Source organism: Ambystoma mexicanum, chromosome 6p, assembly GCF_040938575.1.
Source record: "Ambystoma mexicanum isolate Mex_15411 chromosome 6p, UKY_AmexF1_1, whole genome shotgun sequence".
Lineage (NCBI taxonomy): Eukaryota > Metazoa > Chordata > Amphibia > Caudata > Ambystomatidae > Ambystoma > Ambystoma mexicanum.
The window spans coordinates 1,058,774,271-1,058,791,410 of record NC_090935.1 but is presented as its reverse complement, the minus strand read 5'-3'; the positions used below and the strand labels follow the sequence as shown (position 1 = coordinate 1,058,791,410).

Here is a 17,140-nt window from a genome sequence, read left to right as displayed (position 1 = left end):
CAATGTCGGACGTGAACAATCTAGGACTAGGGGTAAAGTAAGGATGCCTCGCTACACTAAGGTGTTTTCAAAACAAAGTAAGCAATGGGTGATCAAACCAGTCTATGATGAAATGCAGTTCGACTTTGTGAAAGGCCTTATTGTTGCTGTGTTAGAGAAGCACAGATATGGAATTTTGGACGTTTCTGTGCAGAGCAGTGATCCATTGCCACCGAACACTGCGACTGTGCCATGCCCACCCGAAGCACAGCTGATTGTGAAGTACAAATCCCGGTTTAAATAATTGCAATACGATTGTCTTTTTGTAAATAAATGTTATTGTACAGTGTACCTGTAAACCTAACCCCTACCTTCACCATCATGGGTGGCGATCAAGCTGGGTGTCATCTTTGTATTCTCTCTATTCACCTCACATATGTGTATGTATATATTTTTCTCATGTCTCATCTCATGTAAATGTAAATGCTGCGCACTGTTAATGGAGGGGAGGCTTGCGTATTGCAAATAATAAAACAAACAAACAAACAATAAATCTCACTTTTAACTCAACTCCTGTGGTACTTTATACTTTCCCTGACCTTCCACAAAAAATTAAATGTCTCAATTTGGGCTGCAAAGCTCGCAGACAACGGGGACAAAATTGGGGCACTTAGAACGCGCCAGCCAAGCGGGCCGTGGCATTTGGGAGAGAAGCCAGTTCGCATTTGCACATTGAGGCGCACTACATAGACGGATTCTAAACTTCAAGTTCTCACAGATGCCTGTACTATGTGATGTTGCAAATAAAGAATGCGCAGGACAGCGCCCAGATGAGGCCCACAAGTCGCACTGGAAGTATAAGGGTCTATTGTTTTTTGACCTTGAGACAGGGACCATGCCGAAAGAACTACATTTGAAGGGAGTGCACAATAACGTAAGAGACGATAAGGCAGAAAATTCAGAAACTAGACCGAGTTTCATTTTAGTTCTGTATACGAAAAATCGTTGTCAAGAGCATGGTCCGTTTTACAGACTGCATTACGAAGAGACACAATGGAAATTTCAAATATAATGTAAGTAAATCTTTACATGCTTTTATACCGGAATGAAGATTTAATGAATGGATGCATGAATAAATGAATGAATGAAGAGCTAGGAAAAGCAAGTAAAACGTGTTCGTAGTGGGCACATGGGCATGCAGGTCCACTGGTCTCACCGATCTCGGTCCTTGGCCCAGCCACTTTTCCCTGCACTGCCTACCTGCACTACGGGACTGTCTCTGTATCCTTCAGCCCCTTCTCCCGGCATTTATCTTGCACTTGCCACTAGCTGGCCCTATTATTTAATTTGTATTCAACTAACCATGTACAGCCCTTCCCCATGCGCGATCAGAAAGACACCTGGCCTAGTAGGATCGTTGTCTGCCTGCCCTTGTTCCCCACCTGCCTCGTCACGCCTAGAAACACTTGAGTATAGGCGCGTTACAAATGCCATATCATATATCATATCATTCCTCACGCATGTAGACTAACTGTCGTTTATCATTGTGTGTTTGCCTCGATTTATCTCGTTACTTTTCGCATTGATTTTAGAGACGAACATACTCCATTGAACTATCCTTGCAAGCAAATAGTTTCTGATCAGCCGTAATAAATAAAATGAGTAATATTAATGAAGTTCGGCTAGCAAGACTAATTATAATTTTTTTGTTTTCATAACAGGTATTTGATCCCATTCTGCCACTGCCATCTGTTTGAGACACCGGTGGATGGATTCTTCAGCAGACACCTTCAGCTTCGTGTCAACAACTGGAGCACGATCACCATATTATGGGACGATCGCCAAGGGCCCACATGCCCTTACACTGTACTAGTGGCTAGAAGCAACATATCAACCTTTAGGCTGGACCTAGTACCTAGTTGATGGAATAGCCTTGCGGTTCACCGTGCTTCCAAAGTGATTCTTTTTACGAAAATGAACACCCTGTGTACCATAAAGGAACAGCGCGTGACTCAAGATGAAACGGAACAGTTATTGCGGATACAGATAAAAGAAAATAAATGGCTTCCGGAGTTCATATGGCAATTGCTGAATATTCTCTAAACATTGAATGTCAAATAAATGTACTTTACCAAATGTGTTGCTGTTTCATTTTAAAGTACAGTTTCATATTCCGAATTGTGGCGCGCTGTGTTGTGAGTTGATCTGTGTTGGTTTCCGGGTTCTGTGTGGAGTCGCGCAGAAGACGACTGGGCGTGTTTGCCTACGCAGCACAGTAACGTCACAGAGAGAGGCGGGGAATATGAATGTTTTGATAATGTCAGGCTCAGGGGCGGGGGAATTGATTTAGTGCCGCAAAGGCAGGTCAGCCAGGGCGATGGGCGAAAAGATAGGATTATTAGAAAATGGCGGCTCCCTGGTGCTTGTTTTCGTGTGCGTTTAATGGACGAAAACTCGGGTAAGGTCCATAGGAAAGTTTTCTAAAATCGAGCCACTTAGGCTTAAAAAAACATGGCCGACCCGTAGGGACAATAACAATTTTTACTAGACCATGCCTTTAAGGAAAGTATCACCCGAAGGAACATCAAGAGGCGACCTCGGGATCCCTTCTACTGAAAATAAAATTCCAGAACCCCATCTTTACTCTTCAAGGGGGACAGTAGAGAATGAGCAAGAGAGAGAGTAGGAGGAAAACCCAAGCAAGGAGATGTGAGGAGAACTGTATAGTCACATTGAAAGACAAAACCTAGAGATTCCTAACACACCAGCATTTTTTTATAGCCCCCCTGAATAAGAACAAGGGTGGATCAATATCGACTACATGTGTAAAATGTCTGGCTGAATCAGAAACCTCACAGTTAGAAACATGTCTGTTTTGTGGTGAGAGGGGCCATTCTACACAGATCTGCACTGAAAGGATAGAGGAGGAGCTAAGGGATACCTAACAAAGGAGAAGGAAATTAGAAAGAGAAAAGGAAGTAAAAGAACCTTTTCGATCCGCTCCCATGCAAACCATGATCAACCGGGAAGGGTTTGAGAATCTCAACAATAATCATCCCAGTATTATGTTGGTAACCGTGGACCAATTATCTAGGTGTTCCATGATGGAATTCCCACATGAATACCCCTTGTCCAGCCAGCACAGGGGAAGGGCATGTGAGAAACCTGAGGGTATTCTCCCAGTAAACCCTCGAGAATACCTTATTCAGGTGGCCAGGACATGGCCACTGCTATTGGATCCAGTTCCTGGGGGTGGACCAGTGAGGGAGGATCACCTGGGTAAGGGAACCCGGTGTTGGGCTCGGGGGAATACCCCAGCTGAGACGCAGTATGTTACCAGGAAAGAAGACGAGGACGGAGAGATCCCTGAGACCTTTGTGGGCTGTACTACTGTTGGCCCCCTTTCGCCTATAAAATCTACCCGTATTAAAATCTATCAAACAAACCCCATCTGGAAAATCCCCTAAGAACACAAACCCTATTGGAGTTGAAAATCACATCTCCCAGAAACCCTGCTTTCCCGTTTTATACTCAAAAACTCTCAATTACTCTTTTGCATGTCCTTATGACTATTTTTTTTTCGAACACCCAGTCTACCCTGACAAAACATTTCCAGTCCCAGAATCACCTGTGTTCATTTCACGATCCCAGTTATTCTTGTATGACTCACCAACCCAAATTACCCTGTCCCTCTGATTATCATTTTGCAAATTACCAGTCAAATGTAACCAATAGCTACACTTCTCACAAACCCTACAAAACATACCCTTTTGAGATCCCCACAAACCCCAATACGAGGATTTTTCCTCCATGTAGCACCTTTTTTCCCTCCGACCCTGTAGTATATCCGGAAACTCGGAAACTCTATCAACCTCTTTTTCCGACACAAATGTTTTTTCTCAAAATAACACCAGGATCGTTTACCTGACATGTCCCAATACAAGGTCCAGGCCAAGTCAGGCAATTAACGTAAACTACACACACCTGATGGCCTTTCCTTTTCCTCACGGGGATAAAAGGTGGAGCTAGAGAGCACAGTATGAGGAAGGTGAGTACAGCAGAGAGCTCAACAAGACGGCTACCACACGACAGTTCAAGAGATGGATAAAGGCGGCAGGAATTGAGAGGGTGGCGAGGATAGAAGTGACTTTTCCCTTTTCATCCCAGGCCAGCAGAAATTTCATGGACGAGAGCCTAAGACCGCAAACCATAGCACAAGTGTCCTGCAGCAGATGTCAACGGTACACGGGGCAAGCCTATGGCAATAAGCAGGAGAGAGGGAAGCTTCTGTGCCGGTGGGACCGGTCTTGACTCCAGAGAAAATCGCAAAGTGCCGAGTTTTTAACCAAAGCAGATGAACTTTGAATAGACTATAAAAAGTGTGACGGGGACACAGGCTGCAGAGGGAAACCGGCACCACGTGGGTGCTAAAGCAAAAGACTCTGGTCAATCCCCTTATGAGAGAAAATATGTATACCAGAAGGCATAGGAGGGCCAGCGAAATAGGTCAAAATGGTCACACAGAGGGTCAAGAACAATCCCTGTACAATTGAAATACTTTGATCTACAACCAATGTAAGTGAAAGGGAATTGAAAACCGTTAAAGTCAAGAGGATCCGAGCCCGACTGAGGGAGATCCAGGGGTGAAGCCATCACCCAAGAAGATGAAAGGCAAGAGGGGTCCGAATCTGACTGAGAGAGATACAGGGGTGAAGCCATCACTCAAGAAGATAAAAATAAAAGGGGTCCAAGCCTGACCAAGGGAGATCCAGGGGGGAAGCTGTCGCCCAAGTTGATTACTAAAGGAACTGTGATATATTTTGAAATACGATACATACAAGGGTCAGCGCCCAGAAGAGGGGGACCCAGGGGTGAATCCATTACCCAGCGAACATTGAAAAAGAACTTTCATTTGTTAAAGGAACTTTTGATTTTGTTATTTTAACACATCAGGCCCGTAGGCAAGAGACTTTAAAAGGAAATGAGACTTGGACACTGACGGCCCTGACAATTGAAAGCTCGAAGGTTAAATGCTGAACTACCATTTCATGCTAGAGAAGCCAGAGAGTGTGTCCTGAGAGCTACCATTAGAACTGTTGTCTTGTGCTGGAGAAGACCGAGACTGTACTGTGCTCCAAGCTCCCATCTTACCCCATGTCCAAAACGTGGGGACGGGAGGTCCAGGCTACTGCATCCTGACATTTTATTTGAGAACAATTCATTCTTTTCTTGAGAACTATCCCACACCCCATTGTGTAATAGTTGAGAGGTTTGGCAATAGGTTTCTTAGTATAGGTCTTTTTATTTTGACACAACGCCACCAGGACTGCCTTATTTTTCATTTGATGGTTGACGCTTGCTCCCATCTTAGATTTAGGTTCAGATTAGGTGTTTTTCCAACTGCATACAGCATTCAATGTTCAACAAGCACCCTTGAACTGTGATCACGTGTGCCTGTCTTACTTGTTGTCAACACGAGTTCCTCATAATCCCCAACTAGAAAAAATTACCTGTACTCCACATTGGTTCTGTAGAGAGGCCCTTAATAATCTCACTGTCTTTGGATTCATTTGTCCAATAGAGTTTCACTTTTTGGGAGGCATCTGGAAAGAGAAACGCATATAAATTACAGAAAATTAAAATGTTTCCAGTGCGGTGCAGTGTGTTGCGATGCAAATATCTCAGAAACGGTGTGCCATTGGGCCTTGAAATGTGGTTTTGAGTTTTGTTTGCCGAGACGCTTACAATTAGCTTTATCTAGTCCTTCTACAACCACATTGATGTTTTGCTGATGCAAGCAACCGTCTAATGTCTGAAGGGGCTGTAATCTAGAGAAAGAGGTGGGATATCCAAATGTCATGCAGCCTGCAATGTCCAGCTGGCCCTAACATGTATCTATGCCAAATTTGGTGCAGATTTGTGGAGCGGTGTGGAATTGTATGATGGACGAACTAACAGATATTCTGCTTTATATATATAGAAGATATGATTTGAATTGTGTCATGTTGTATCCTGCATCCTCTATAAACACTGCCGGGTTTAAGCCTTGAGTTTTCCCAATTTGTATTTGCATTTGTATTTTATTTGTATTTCTAAAGTGCCTTCGCCAAGGCATTGCAAATGGAAAATCAATGCGGAACACTAAATAAGGCAATGATAACAAAAAATAATAGAGCAGAAAGTTAAGGAGGGGGTATCAAGGACAGAAGATGAGCTTTTAAGCAGTAGTGAAATATGTGAAGGGAAGGAGATGCATGAATATCAGGAGCGAGAGCATTCCAAGATTTGGTAACAAGGATAGAAAAAGAATGAAAACGTGAAGATGTGCAGGTTTTGTTTTGGGTGGTAAGTAGATGAAGATGTTGAAACTGAAAGGACTGTGAGGGGGTATCAGGTTAGACAAGAGAAGCAAGATAAAAAGGGGCAAGTCCATTGCAGCACTTAAAGACTATGCAGAGAAAGTAAAAAGGGATACGAGAGTCGTAGTGGGGAGAAAGGAAGAACTAAGAGATTACCTTATTGAGGATCAAGGAGGAAGCAGAAAGAGAAGACGTATAGCAGAGTTAAAGACAGAACCAAGAGGAGTACGGTGGGAAGCAGGAAGACCAAGTAGTAAAGCAGAAAAATAGTCAAGTCAGGAAAAAATTGCGGCAATGATAAGAAATTTAACAGTGTGGAAAGAGAAGAAAGGGCACATTTTGCATGTATTGGAGAGAAAAAAGTGGCAAGCGGCAGCAGTCAAAGATATATTTGAGGAAGAATAGTGCAAAAAAAGGTCAAAAGTGACCCCAAGATTATGGGCGGAAGCCAATGAAGGTAAGAGAATGGGGGAAACAATTGCCAGAAGAAGGTTGATGAGGGATGGGAAAGGCAGGAGGAAAGTAGAGGATCTCTGTCTTTGAAGGGTTAAGAAGAAGAAATTGGGAATGCATCCAGGATTGGACAGTAGAAAGACAAGAGGCATGGGTAGAAAAGTGTTGAGAAGGAGAAAAAGATGTGTGAATTGTCAGCATAGAGATGAGAAGAAAGATGAAACGATCCAATGATAGAAAACAGAAAAAGAATGGTTGGAAAGATAACATTGAAACCATTGATTGATAGAAGTAGAGATACCTAGTCAGGAGAGTGAGGAAACTAGGGTTGGGTGGTCGACCGTGTCAAAGGCTGCTAATAGGTCGAGAAGAATGAGAATAGAGGAGAATTTAGACTGAGGTGCAGAAAGAAGAGAGTTAGTGGTGTGGAGAAGTACAATTTCAGTTGAGTGGGCAGGGGGGTAGCCAGATTGGGTCGGGTGGAGAAGAGAATGAAGATTACGAAAAGTGGAGATTTGCTAATAGGCCGCCCATTCAAGGAATTTAGAAAAGACATGGAGAAGTGATATAGGGCAAAAGTTAGATTCAAAGAAGGCTTTTTCAGAAAGGGAATAATTAGAGGATGCTTAAAGGAGGAAGGAAAGGTGGCAGAGGAGAGTGACAGATTGAAGAGGGATGTCAGAAAAATAAAACCAGAGAGTAGACAGCGGGAATAAGAGAAGAGGGCAGAGTGTCAAAAGCAAGAGGAGAGGCAGTGGGATGAGCACAGGAGAGAAGAGAAGCTGTGACAGAATCGGTAAGAGGAGTAAACGATGACATAGAAGGAAGAAGAGTAGCATAATATGGTGCAGGTGGGGATATAGGTTGCGAGGGGAGATGAGCAAGTGATGAGGGCAGGGTAAAGACCTTGGTGACAAAGAAGTCAGAGAAGTCAAAGGAAGAGAGAGGAGAAAAGATGGAATTATCAGAAGCAGTCGAGCAAAGCAACTTGTTAATCACTTGAAAGAAGTGACGAGGGTGACATCAGAGGGAGGAAGCAAGCGAAGAGAAATAGTGCTTTTTAGCAGTCCACTAGAGATGCAACATAGAAAAAAGGAGATCAGATAGAAAGGAGAGGCCAGAGAAATCACAAGTGTTTTCACAAACACGTTCTGCCTTCCGAAGGGTGGAACGGAGAGCGCTAAGGCCAGGAGTCAACAAGAGCTGTGAAGGTTTGTGAGAAGGAGAGAAAAGGGTATGGGGGTGGAGTAGTAAAAGAGTGGAGGATCGCAAGGCATGAAGAGTAGAAGAAGCAGTGTCAAGGGGGAAAGAAGAGAAAGCAGGAAGAGAAGAAAGAGTTTTAGAACGCGTGGAAAGAAAAGAGGTTGGGGAAAAAGAGCAAAGATTGTGACGAGAAAAAGTACTACTTTTTACCAATCTACTAAACATTGAGTGTACGGGTAGTCTATGAAAGACATTGTTCATCTCTATCCAAAAATACTTATAAATGCAGATTCGCTGATAGCTTGGTTGTAACATGTTAATTCTTTGCTCTCCCATTGTGTCACTAGCAGGCTAGTGACCTCACATATACACACATACCTGCATTGAAAGTCATGAATATGATTGGTTTTAAAATATGTGTGGCTGTTTTCTCCATTCCTCACAATGTATTCACTTTTACTTTATTTTCTTTTATGACTCTTTCAGTTAAATAGTATTACATGCTTTAACAAAATAGATGATGGTCACAAAATGTCATTTTTATTCAATGGGGCCTTTCTAGATTTTAAACTATTTTCTCGCATTTTGTTTTATTCTCAGGTCTCACAACTTCGAGATTTCCATATCGTACGAAATCAAGCAATGGACAAGATCAAGAGTGCATTTGATATGCTGGACTCAGAGTTTGAAAAACTGGACAGGTTACTATGCTATATATAACATTCTTTTATGTTGTCTCTGTGCATTGGGGGCTGGGAAAATGCGCAACTATCCTTACCATGTGACTCCCCTTCCCCTTTCGACCCCTCCTCTTAAAACATTCTTCAGGGTAGAGGAGCCATAATCTCTAGAAACAAGAAGCAGCTTTGCCCTTCGAAACCCAATAGAGTGGCAGATGTTTCAGACATTTGTATCCTCCTATTTGTAATGTTGTGCCTCACCCTGGAATGAGCCATCCACGTCATTATCTTGGGGGTGGGCCAGGAGAGAGTACACAAATCGAACATGACGGGTCGGTAGCCAAGGATGGGGCTGGGAAGAAGACCAGTCAGGGAGAGGGAAAGAGAGAAAGGAATAAAGACGTATATCTCCACAGTTCTGTGTCTGTGCTTCCTTGAAAGGGCGACGCCATATCAGGGTAAGGAGAACCAAGCAACCAGCAGAGGTACCGCTGACACCCCGATTACACGATTCAAATACTGAGAGTTGCCCTATTGTGCCTCTATCATCCTTACCCTCGGTGACCTTCTTTCTAACCTCAGAAACAAGTGTTTTGTCAGTATTGGAACTTGATTTATCTGACCTTGATTTGAATGCTGCCCTCTGTGACTCAAAAACTGATCTCACAAACAAGAGACTATGAAAGAGGAAAAAATAACATTTGGTCATTAATGGAAAAAAGGAAGTCTGGGAAGCCTAAAGGTCAGGCCAACAGCCCACAAAATTGTACATTGATGGAACACACCAAGGGTCATGTGATGTAACTATGAGTGCCTGATCAAAAAACCAAAAAGAAGCTGAAAAGTTAAACTCATGACATTAGAATTTTTCGTGGAGACAATAACTGTGAGGGAACTGATAAATCCAGACCCTCTTCTGTTTTCAACAAGCACCCCTGAAAACTCTGTAACCCATGTATCTACACCATTGGTAGTCCAATTCAAACTATAAGGTGTTACTGTGGAAGAAGAATCTTCATTTGATGCTCCTGTGGTCTTGAAGCCCAGTACAGAACATGTACTACTGGGCATGGAGAAGCACACAAATATAATAAGGAACAGAAATGTCTGTGGTTTTGCTTACTGGGCTTCATCGGGACACACAGATGAATGTGTCAATCAGTTTTGTTGAGTCTAGGTCTGGGACAATTTTTCTGGAACCCAGGGGAGCCCCTTTGATTGAAATTTCGAGTTTGTGGGTTATTACCACCCAAGATCTTGAAATGACTGAATTTCCTGACCTAGCTAACATTGACAGAGTAAGAATCCACCTGAAATTTAGGGTGATTTGTCATATGCTTCTTTCTGAACTGGATTCTTTCTGGTTCTTAATATATAATATATTGCGGTATAATGATCAAAATGCAGGGGTTCGATCGACAGACTGCAAGAGGTATTATCTATAGGCGAACCTGTGGAATATGGTTTGCCATATGAAAGGGATTCAGACAACTTAGGTATTGGGTATATAACCAAATGTATCCACTCTCACAGCTAATGACGTAGCTGAATAGTTTGCTGCAAATATTTCCAAAATTAGAGAGTCTCTCCTGGCCTTCCTCACACTCCCTCCTCATACATTCTGCACTCTGTCTACTCTACCATCATCCTCTGCCTCTATCTCCCACTTTAGTCACACTAATGCTGAAGAAGCCCTATCTCTACTAATGAAGGCTAACCCCTCTTGAGCTCCATCAGACCCTCATGCTCCTCAGTAAGTCAAGCCTGTTGCCCCTTTAGTGGCCACTCACCACGCTGAACCCTTCAACTCAGCTTCCTTTGCATCTATTTTCAAAATCCCCACAGTGATCCTTCTCCTAAAAAAGCAAGGGGCTAAACCGAACCGAACCTCCTGTCTTGTCTTCTCTACACTGGGCTACTGTGCCACCACCCTCTTTGGTCTCCCCAACTATGCTTCCTGTCCTCTCAATGAGATCATTAACGTTGCTACCAGGACTCTCCTTGAACTCCCTCACTTCACACCTACTTCCTCACACAATCACCAGACTGGATGGCTGAGGATGCAAAACAGGGCCAGATTCAAATGTCTTCTCCTTGTTTGCAAATCTATCAATGGTAAGGCACTACCATATCTATTCTCCTCTATCCAACTCTCCAAGCCTTCTCGTAATCTCTGCTCTACCTTCTCGACTTCCATTGTGGCACCTTGTCCTACCTGTGCTTCCTCTTTCTTCCAGTCTTTCTCTATTCATGCTCTGCTTGCATGGAATTCCCTTCCCACAGACCTTCTAGAAACAGTGCACTTGGATTTGTTTAAAACTAAACTAAAAGCCTACCTCCTCACCTTCCAGTTACCCTATTGACATACCTTGCATCTGCCTTCGAGCTAACATGTTTCCCTTTCCTCTAACCTGCCTCTGTCCCTCACTTTCGCTTTCTCCACTCTAGCACTTCATCCATCATGGTCACCTCCCTAATATGGCTGGCCATACTGCCAATCTGTACTTCGAAATGTCTGATGTTAGTTGTCCTTAATCTATGTATATTGTGAGGGGTCAGTAATGCAAGGCAGACAACTGTTTGAAGATCTTTCAAAATATGCCATTTTATTTTAAATGAAAATGGATACAAATATCTCACTTTATCTACTCTGTTGAGGAATTCTCTTATTCCAAAAGGTAAGGGAGCACACACTAACACAGCATAACTGGCTGTCATACTAAACAAGAAACACAATAATAAAAGGTGTGCCATTCAACAGAACACAAACAATATTTACATTTCCTAAATGACCTTCTGAAGTCCTGGGTGATTTCCCTTCCCCAATATTTAAAGTCACTTCATCAAAATGTCAGAAAGGAAATGTTTTAACTCTGTCCTTAAAGATGTAAAGTTAAAGCAAAGATTCATCAACAAAAAGTTCCACTAGCAACAAATCTCCTCCTTTTAGGTGAGGTTTTCCAATTTTCATTTCAAGCTAAATAGCCCCATTGGTAATCCTGCACACGATACTTTGTCAGTCACACAGGAAGATTTGCCACAGTTCAAAATAGAATGCAATATCCACCCTGTTAATGGTACACAGTTCTTGATTAACAGTTAGGATTCCTTCAAATATGGTTTCAACAGTCAAAATGTTATATTTGTCAGCATGGCTTCTCAATACTGCTGCTTCTACTTCAACAACTATATGTCTTCTTATTTTTACCATGAGAACAGTCACCTTTGTCTCACAGTAGTTCACATTGGTTGCAACAACTGCAATGTATCATCTACTGACAACCAAATGTACCTCGGGAAATACTTTGAACTACTGCCACAACTTCAATGACTTTTAGACAGACGTTGACAATATAGCTTTGACAATTCTTCAACCTCTTCAGGTAGGCTAGGCCCTCTACTTTCAGACTGTTTTATGCAAAGGGGCAGCCTCTTAGACTCTCTTGTCTAACTGTCAACAATGGTAACCTGTGTTTGCCTTCAAGACTCCCTTCTGTCTGGCCTCCACAGCGTTGGGCATCGCAGGTTGAGTCTACTTCAAGATGTTCTTCACAAGCAGCCAATTCCCCTTCCTCAACTTTACCTGCATCTTTCTGCCAGCTTTCAGCCCAACAACTACCCAGAAGCCTTGATGCCACTCTCTTAGCCTCAGGGGACAGTTGTATACTTGCTGGTTTATGCCAATGAACTGAAAACAACTTCACAGTATTGCTAGATAGTTTTAAACTCTGAGAAAGGTTCAGCTTCACAATTAATATGGGGTACCTCTTGGCTTTAGGCAATTCTTGTTCTCTTCTTCAGTATTTTATACTCTTTTGAATAAAAGGTATGTCACTTATATACAAAGTAGAAGGTTCAGCATCACAGGAGAAACCACAATTAGGCACACACAACCTCTCTTTTATGTAATTTTCAAGCTTTAAAGGTGGTTGTGAAATTGTATTCCCATAGAAGCAAGTTCAGGCCTCTTTGGGAACCATTTGTTAATGTAGTTTTCCCAAAATAAAGACTTCAACTTTGAAATTGTTACTGTTATGTTTTCTGCAATGGTCTTTGCAGCGTTCCCATTTCTTAATTAGGGACATGCGACCACCCCTTGAACATTAATAGTCTTTCGTTAAAGGAACAATGGGCTGTAACAGTGTTAGCTTCCTACGCGAGCAAAAAGCCTTTTCCTCAATACGCGTGTGTTACATTTCCATTGTTGAAATCATCTTTAATACAGCGGTCCACTTCTACCCGCTGAAAATCTTACACGAGTGGCAAAGGAGCTGGTTACTCTTACCGGTAAGGCTTGCACATTGCTTTAGATCCCTGTGCTTCACTCACTGACTTCTGAAGCGTTTCTTCTGCGGGTCACACTGCTGTCCCGACTTCTACTGCTTCTGGCTCGCTGGACATGTGTCTCCGATCAGACCACATGTCTTGGGAGTTTCCTCCAATCCTGAAGCCCTCGACTTGGCAAATTCTCTTTGCCTCAGTGTTCGATACGCCAGCAGTTCCGCAACTAGGGCAATCAGGCTTACATGGAGAAAACTGTTTCTCCACCACGTCCTCCACTGTGCAGCCTCTGCACTTCAGAATTTGTGAGGACAGGACTCTCTTAGAACACACAGGTGAAAGCTGCTGTCTCCTCATTCTGGCATCCCTCTTGTTCTCCCACTTCTGCTTGGTTTGCCAGCCTCCTGTCTTCCTTCTGCTTCCACTGCCACAGTCTGCACTCAGGCCAATGTTCGAGTGTCTTCCACTCCCTCCTCCTTTCTCTCCAGGGAGCCTTTTATGCCTCCCAGGCTCAGTGATTATTTTCAGGTGTGGGCTATTAGCCTGAATTGCCTGACGACTGCAATGGCTACTAGGCATACTTGCTTGCCTTTGAGAACTGCATACCTCCTCAGCCCTCTACCCCATCTGAGTCCCTCTAGGATTCTGGGGCTTGAAGGTTCTTTCCACAAAGTTAGGTTTTAGCATATTTAAATTATTTTTAAGGGTAGGTTTAATTCCCTTAAAGTTATTAAGGGAGAGCTATGAAGATTAGCCTTTACAGAGGAAGCTAGTTTGTTTAATACATTTCCACATTCCTTTATAGTGTAACCTTGGTTTGAGGAAGGTGTTTAGTTTGGGATACTAAAAAGGATCTTTCTTTTGGTAACATTTGCTCAGAACTTACAGCATTAAGGTCAACAACATGACAATAAGCCATTACCCCCTTCTAGAGAAAAAATGACAATAAGCCATTACCGCTTTAGGTACCTTGGGAAGATTCTTCCTTCCAGAGGAAAAATACCTTGTCTCATCCCACAGAATCACCAACCTAAGCCCTGTCTCCTCCCAGGTTATCCTCCCGCAGTACACCCCTCCACCCAGGATTTGGATCAGGAAGCGTCTGCCTTCCCATGACCACCTGGGGGGAGACTTTATACAGGGTTTCAATGAAGGATCCATAGGATTCTTCACATACCCTTGCCCTAAAGAACATACCTCCAGGTCCAGGTTCCTGTTCCTCTCCTACTTCTGCCTCCCCCTCATTCTTAGCAGGCCCACCCGTTTTCCAGTATCAGAATGGATCATTGAGATGAAAATCCCCACAAACTCATGAATCACAGGGAATATGAAACTTTCCTTCCCTTTTTTGAGTGATAGGGGTTTCCTCAGTTCTTAGTTTCATTTCAGCACATAAAAAATCCATTCATTAAACCATGGAATTTAATTACCCAAAACCCAAGATGTAGGAATATCAGGTATTACTGCCACTAATACTGAACAATTCTTTCCCAGAATGGTAACATCAAGGATGGTTAAGGGATGTTTTTCTATTTGACCATGTACACTATGTATTTCTTTGTATCCCATAGTTTTCCAAACAGAGGGATGAAGACTAGCTTGTATAGCTAAGGTTTTACTTCCTCTGTCTAACTGTGCCCAAATTGTTTCAAGGTTTCACCTTGAAATACCACATTGTGAGAAACCTGACGGTGTTCTCTCACCTACTGCCCCAGAATCTTCCGTTCAGGTGGCCAGGGAAGGGCCATTGCTTTTGGATCCCAACCTTGGGGGTAGACAAGCGATGGAGGATCACCTGAGTGGAAGGTCATGAAGGATTGGGAAGAGATTACCCGACAGCGAGACATGGTATTCCCCCTCTCCTCATTTTCCAATCCGAAACCCCATCCTCAGCTTTCATGGGATATTTGCATTCCCATTCCAACGCCCCTCCCCATTTCTAACAAATACTTGGAAGACGAAGCGGCAACCAAGAGTAGTGAGGATTACCTACACAAAACACATTGGGAAACACATTGAGAAAAGGAAGACTGCCACCTACTACCATTAGGTTGTCCCATTAATAGGGTCAGACATTCCACGCTGACTATTCAGACCTGACTCCACCTGACTCTTGTTTTAAGTATAAAAGGTCTGGTTTTACACAATCAGGGGAGCAAGCTGTGTTTCGGATGAAGCTGAGAAGCCAAGGAGCAGGAAGCTGAAGGGCGAGAAGCCTGGAGGATCCAGAGGAGAGCAGCATGAAGAGACGCTGGCCCGGTACTTGTGAGGGGCTGCAGCGTGGCCAGGGAGCCGTGTCTCCAGGGAGCCGGATTGAGTCAGCCTGTGTCCTGCTGGCGGCATGTGGAAAAGTGCTTGTTCCCTTGGGATGTGTGCCGGTCCCAAGGGGGTCTAAGGGACAGGTGGTGAGACTGTGATGTCGATCCCATATACCCGGAGGAGAACCTCTCTGGAGCGCAACACTACCCAGTGAGTTTCAAGCCGGAAAGTGAGATGAACTCGGGAGCGTGCAGCTAGCTGGAGTGGGAAGGGGGAAAGCCAGAGTTTGCAAGCGGCACGAAACGGAAAGCAAGAAAGATAACTGAAAGTGAATGGAAAGCGAGATAAAGGCGCTGAGAGAGTGGAAAGAAAGAAAAGCACTTGAAAGTAGATAAGAAGGGTGCAAGGGAACCAAAAGTAAAGGAAAGGTGCCAGTGGGCACCAAAGTGCTAAAGACAGCAGAAAAGAAACAAAAAGGCTTGAAAGTAAATAAGAAGAGTGCGAGTGAACCAAAAGTGAAGGTAGAGTGCAAGAGTGAAACAAGTGTGCAAGAGGCACAAGAAGGAAAAGGACAGGTGCAAGTGTGCACAAAAGCAAAGAAGTGAATGTGCAAGAGGCACAGTGAAGAGGAAGTGAACCCAAAGGAAGGAGCCAGGGGCACGGCAAGGCGAGAGAAGAGAAAGACAAAGAAGGTGCAAGCGTGCACAGAAAAGTGGCTGATAGCAAAGGGGTTCAGGAGGCACCTGAAGGAGGAGAGGATAGAAGAAAAGCAAGTACAGGAAATACCGAGAGGGGCCAAAGATCAGAGTGGTCGCGCTTAGAAGGAGCCAAGAACCTAACGTTTTCGAAAGTCTCTGATATTACCCCATGAGAAGGTTGTGTGTGGAAAGAACTATAAATAAAAGAAGGGCACATCTTGATAGGTTGAATTTTGCTTTAGAAACTGAACTCCTGTTTGGAACTGAAAGGGCCTGAGCTTGGGGACAGGAATCCTAAGAGTCCTAACCAAGATGAATACTTATTTGACACGTCGAATTTTGTTTTTAAAACTGAAGGGGCCTACGCTTGGGGAAAGGAACCCTAAGAGGCCTAACAAAGGTGAACCCTTATGTAGTGAAACAAGGAGGCAAAAGCTTGGGGAAGGGAAGCCTGAAAGAAACTGTTATATTTTTTTGTTTTGTCTGAAACTTAGAAGGATTGTAGTTTGTGGAAGGGAATCCCCCAGTAACTGAAGACATTGGGAGTTGTTGGAACAGAGTGTAAGAACTTCTTTTTGATTCTGCTGAACTTTGATGATACGGTCCAAGCCACACCCGGTGAGAAGACCACCTGAAACCAGCCTTGGTAGATATTTCTTTTTGAATCACTATTTTTTTCTTTAAAGGGACTTCATACCACATTTTATCAGAGTGTGAGGGCAAGCATAGGTTTAGACACAGACATATATTGGTTTTGGACTTTCATACATCGACAGCCCTTAGAAACATCAGTTGAGGGACCATCCCTTTAGAGTTAAGGCCAGTTAGTTATTACACCAACCCCAGCATTATTATAAATAAAGGTTTTGAAATTATAACATTTGAGTTTGTGTCTCTCCTGATACCATGCCTGTCTCACAATACACATGAATAACAGCTGTCCACTCATTATTGCAAGTGAATGGTGGAATGGATTAAATAATGCTACATACTACAGGTGAAACACCCTGCCCGCCACCCCTTCCCCAAACACCCGCCACCCCCTCGCCACACACCCACCACACCCGTACCCACACACCTGCAAACCCCTCCCCACACAACATAACTATAAACTGCCATGTGTCCCAGTCCAGTGTCTGACTCCCTGAGGACCCATGCCACGGGCAGATGCAACCAAATGTCTCTGGGTACCGGCGCTTGGGGCTTTCTGCACAGAGCTGGAAGGGGT

General features: G+C 43.6%; 1 protein-coding gene across 1 annotated transcript in view; it reads left to right on the top strand.

Annotated features, from left to right (window-relative positions):
* LOC138510182 (kelch domain-containing protein 3-like) overlaps positions 1-17,140 on the top strand; it is a 1,131,537-nt gene that overhangs the window by 893,038 nt on the left and 221,359 nt on the right. The window contains exon 16 of the mRNA XM_069625668.1: positions 8,595-8,695. Coding sequence (XP_069481769.1) covers positions 8,595-8,695 — 101 coding nt within the window. The remainder of the gene's footprint in view (positions 1-8,594; positions 8,696-17,140) is intronic.